Below are 4,370 nucleotides of genomic sequence, written 5' to 3'. Positions count from 1 at the left end.
AGGAGCCCTCAGTAATTGTTCTGAGTCTCTCTCCTTACTCTCTCTACAATTTGCTCCTGAAGGGATTTTGGTCCATGAAAACATAAGGGAGGAGATAAGCAGGATGATAAAATAGCAAACTTCTAAGGAGTCCCCAAGGAAGGAAGAAATTTTGTCTACAAAGTTGTGTCAGCTATCACTGTTGGATTTTTAGAGCTATTATCCAACATTCTCTGCCCTTTGATGTCCCAGGGGGCTGGCCCTTATGCTCTGTGTCACCTGGGGTCTCTTGTCTGCTGGCTTCTAACTGAGTTTGGCCAATGAGCGCAGCAGCAGGAGATTAGAGAACTGTCTGAATGTTTCTTCCCTGTGTCTGAGCCTGACAACAGCTGTGATCCTCCTAGTATAGATTTTACCAGGAGGTCCATTCACAACCATCCCTCCCCAAACACAGCTTTGGCTGTCAATGGGCTCCTGGAGTGCTATTTTGCCCTTTTGCCTTCTCATTCCTAAGGGTCTGAAGACCTCGTTGCCAGGATCTAGGTGTCTCTTCTCTGTAAATAATCCTTTTGATAACGTCTTCATTTGGACCATCTGCAGGCATCTGTAGTTCCCTAGTCATAACAAGTTTCCTGAGGGAAGTAAATGTTGCACACTCAGCATCACTGTATTCTGGTTTGTTCCTGACTGTTGACTTTGCCCTATGGGAGAGGTCATCTGTGCAAATTGGCAATCCACAAGAAATGAGCTGTTCACAAGAGTATTTGAAGACTCACGACGCACAGTCACAGCAGGAAGTGGCGAGGCAGCAAGGTTGGAAGAGGCAGAAGGGAAAGATCGGGACCAGAGACTGAGAAATGATACAGATCATCCAGAGAGCAATTGTAATAGCTGCTCAGATTGCGGGTGTGCGGTCCACCAAGCAATCTCCAGCTGATGCTCCCTTCTGCATCTGCCTCAGCAGTAAGAAATGCCATTTCTTGGTGGGGTATAAAGGCCTGGCCATTTTGGCCCCATGTTAGATACTCTAACTGGCTATACTGCCCGATGGTGTGTTCAGCTCCTTCCTCCGTACAACCCTGCAGCCTCCCTCTTCAAAGACTGACCTCTAATAAACATCTTGCATTCAAACTTCATCTCGATCTCTGGTCCCTGAGAACCCAATCTGTGAGGCTAAGTTTAGCAAGAGCTGCGAAAGCACATTACAATAATTAAACATTATTTTTTGGATTTATTTTATGGATTTCATGTGTTGCAAGGAGCATTCATATTTTATACAGAAGCAGAGGAATTCCCGGGGGCATGAGAGCAGGGTGAGAGCCATGGCTGATGAGTTCTTTCAGAGCTTCTGAAGGAGGGATTCTGGATCAGAAACGTGTGCAAACTTCTAAGGAGTTAGAGCTTCGTTCAGTGACACTACAGACACACAGAGGATTATTTGAGACTAATCTGAGTTTGGATAGAGAAGCAGAGACAAACAGATGTCACATTTAGGAGGTAAAATAGACATAACCATGGAGGATGAGAGTATGAAGCATTTTCCCTATCCCTATTTGACGGAAAGGGAAATTGACAATGGGAAACACAAGCTCTTTGTTGAAATATCTGTGTGCCTGATGGTAAGGAGAGATGTTTATCACATGAACTTGAAAACAGCTCTGAATCAGTCTGTGCATTCTTAGGGTTATGGAAGAGTGAGGACTTGAAAATTTTTACCCCCAATAAATGAAATGACTTGTTGGGAACACCCCTTGACACCCCTTAATCATCTCTTCATCCCAATATCCTGGTACTCACACATTTGCATGAGGCTCAGACTCTTTCCTCTGCTCCTGGTCCTGTGCCTCACACGCCCCACTGCTGGAAACTTCGTGTCTAACCTCATGCCCCCTCATTCCTTCCTGCTTATACCCCTTCCTGGTTACTTGCCCAGAAACCATGTGGGTGGCTGGTTCTTGAGTTTAAATATGAGTCTCAATACTACCCTGGAGTTACCTCTGAGGCAACAGAAAACACATAAGAAAAATCTGAGTAGGTGAATGTGGAGAGGTGTTGTCATATCCTTGACCAGAGACATCATAAATCATGGTACAACTCAAGAACAAGGTTAAGTTAGGGCTTAGGAATTTCTTTAATGAGCAGAACCAGCCTATAGTCCCTAAAAAGACAGTTCTCTGTCAAATGATCAATGAGGCTTACTCAGATTGGGACAATTCCTACTTCCAGGTTTATGACAATCATGCTACCAGCTGATATCCCAGTCTTCAGTCTTTCCCACCTCAAGCCCAACATAGCTACAAGATAACCTAAAGAAACCTAAACCCTCATCACTTCCACTGTGATTAATAGGATCCCTTACGATAGCCATGTTGGTCTCTGTCCAGGTGTTCCCATCCCTTATCCTGCCCATATGATCAGTAAATTAAGAGATCCTCCAAGCGGTCTCCATCTCCGGGCCAAGTCTTTAGCTTTAGTTTAGCTTTCAACAACTCTATAAATCTATAAGCTCTGACAAAAACAACTTGCATCCTTTGGTTTATGCTAATGAATGCATTTCTCCCTTTGGTTTATGCTAATGAATGCATTTCTCCCTTTGGTTTATGCTAATGAATGCATTTCTCCCTTTGGTTTATGCTTTTTATCTCTTCTCCCTTTCCATGTTGGGGAGGGAGACAGCACTTTGGGATGAAGACAAATATGGCCATGGTGTGTGGCCAGAGTAGGACCACCATGGGAGGGAAATGGAAGAAAAATTACTTTTGATTTTTTCCAAGTCACATTTAATGGTTTCATACTGGCCAATTCTTCCCCAAACCCACCTAGCTCAGGAACCCAAGTCTTTCCAACCAAAAGATCGAAGGAAACATTTCTGCTTTCAAAATTTTATTAAGATGAGGAATGCCAACATATACATTCCTCATTTTGTCACAACTGGCATTTGATCCACATTCCATAGGCTGCCCTCTGGCTTTGATCTAACGTCAGGTCTCCTTGGCAGTCCCCCTTCCACTGTTCTGTTGCTGACTGGTGCTGTGTGAAGTGCACCAGGGCAGAGCCCGCTGGGGGCTCACAGGTGGGAACGGCAATTGCGATTGGCTGTGGGGAAGAACAGGTTTGCAACAGGGACACAAATTAGAACATGCCCATCAATACTCTCAATGCCCACATCTGCATTTAGTTATTGGAAATAATCTCGGGCGGAGATTTCAGGGTCCTGTGAGGGCTGCCTCCAAGAGGGAGGGCCTGGCAGCAATGTGTGCCTAAGTCTGACAGTCTCCTCCCCTTCCCTCACTCACCATCATTGCCCCGTTTCCTACTTTTCAGGCTGCCCTTCTGGTGTTTTCTCTTGCTGCCACCTCTCTTGACTCCCTTGTGAGGAGATCGGCTCTTGCTCCTCCTCATGCCATGACTCTTTAATTTGCGGCTGGTCGACATGGTGAGTTCTGCCAAAATGAGGGGCTTTGCAAGGCCCATGGGCCAGAAGTCTGGGTATTTAAGGCCTTGGCCATTGTGACAGGGAAGGGGTGTGGCTCAGCAGGTGGGAGGGGCTCTATTGTGCTGTCACTCACCTTTGCTGCCCTTTGGTCATATATGTGAAATAAAGCTCAAGAGCTGCCCTCAGTTTTGAGGTCCTTTATGTGTTAAGTGAGGCTTTCCAGAGAGGTGTGATTGAGCAACTGAATCCCAGCCCCATGCCAGGCATTGGAGGAGGACAAGAGACCATTCAGATAAGCTTCTTCTGGCTGTAGGAAATGTAACAGTCATTGAGTGTATGTATATGCATGACTATTTAAATTTCTCACAGTATCTGGAGATGACACGTGTATTTCTGTGAGGACTTGACTCTAGAGAACCCAATTCAATACTATCAAAATAGAAATATTCCTTCTGTCTCATCTAAGGATTTCTCAGTCTTGGCACTATTGACACAATGGGCAGGGTAACTTTTGGTGGGCTGTCTTGGGCATCCTAGGAAGTTTGGCAACATCCCTGTCCTCTACCTACTGGACACCAATGAAGCCTGGCAGCTATGACAACCCAAAATATTTCCAAACATTGCCACCTGTTCCTTTGGGAGGCTGGGGAAGTGAGGGGCAAAATGACTCTGCTTGAGAACAATTAACCTAATTATTTTTAAAAATTCAGTCACAGATATTGATTACATAGCATGTGCCTTACATTTAGGTGGTAGAAAATTAGTGGAAGATAAAAACATGCAGATGCTGTGCTCATGGAACTCCCAGACCACTGGGGAGAAAGCCATTCATCAGGTGTGTACATAAATCAGTGAATAAGTACTTGGAAAGTCATTTTGGCTGGAGAAGGGCAGAGAGAAACTCCTTACCTGGTACAGGATGAGGTTGAAGAGAGAGACAGAGATCAAACCATGA

The 4,370-nt window shown here is 45.1% G+C and overlaps 1 protein-coding gene across 1 annotated transcript; it reads right to left on the bottom strand.

Annotated features, from left to right (window-relative positions):
• Positions 1-3,046: 3,046 nt before the first annotated feature.
• On the bottom strand, positions 3,047-3,414 carry TNP1 (transition protein 1). The gene is made up of 2 exons (XM_012445942.2): positions 3,276-3,414; positions 3,047-3,075 (listed from the first exon to the last, which is right to left on the bottom strand). The coding sequence occupies exons 1-2, from the start codon at positions 3,412-3,414 to the stop codon at positions 3,047-3,049; spliced, it is 168 nt and encodes a 55-aa protein (XP_012301365.1).
• Positions 3,415-4,370: the final 956 nt, after the last annotated feature.

Source organism: Aotus nancymaae, unplaced genomic scaffold, assembly GCF_030222135.1.
Source record: "Aotus nancymaae isolate 86718 unplaced genomic scaffold, 86718_ANA_hifiasm-v0.15.2.pri h1tg000008l, whole genome shotgun sequence".
NCBI lineage: Eukaryota > Metazoa > Chordata > Mammalia > Primates > Aotidae > Aotus > Aotus nancymaae.
Note: the sequence above shows the minus strand (reverse complement) of the source record. Positions and strands in the feature narration are given on the sequence as shown.

Coding starts and splice junctions, on each gene's coding strand:
- TNP1 (XM_012445942.2), bottom strand. CDS start 3,414: ATGTCGACCAGCCGCAAATTAAAGAGTCATGGCATGAGGAGGAGCAAG. Junction 3,076..3,275: donor TAGGAAACGGGGCAATGATG/GTGAGTGAGGGA, acceptor TCTTCCCCACAG/CCAATCGCAATTGCCGTTCC.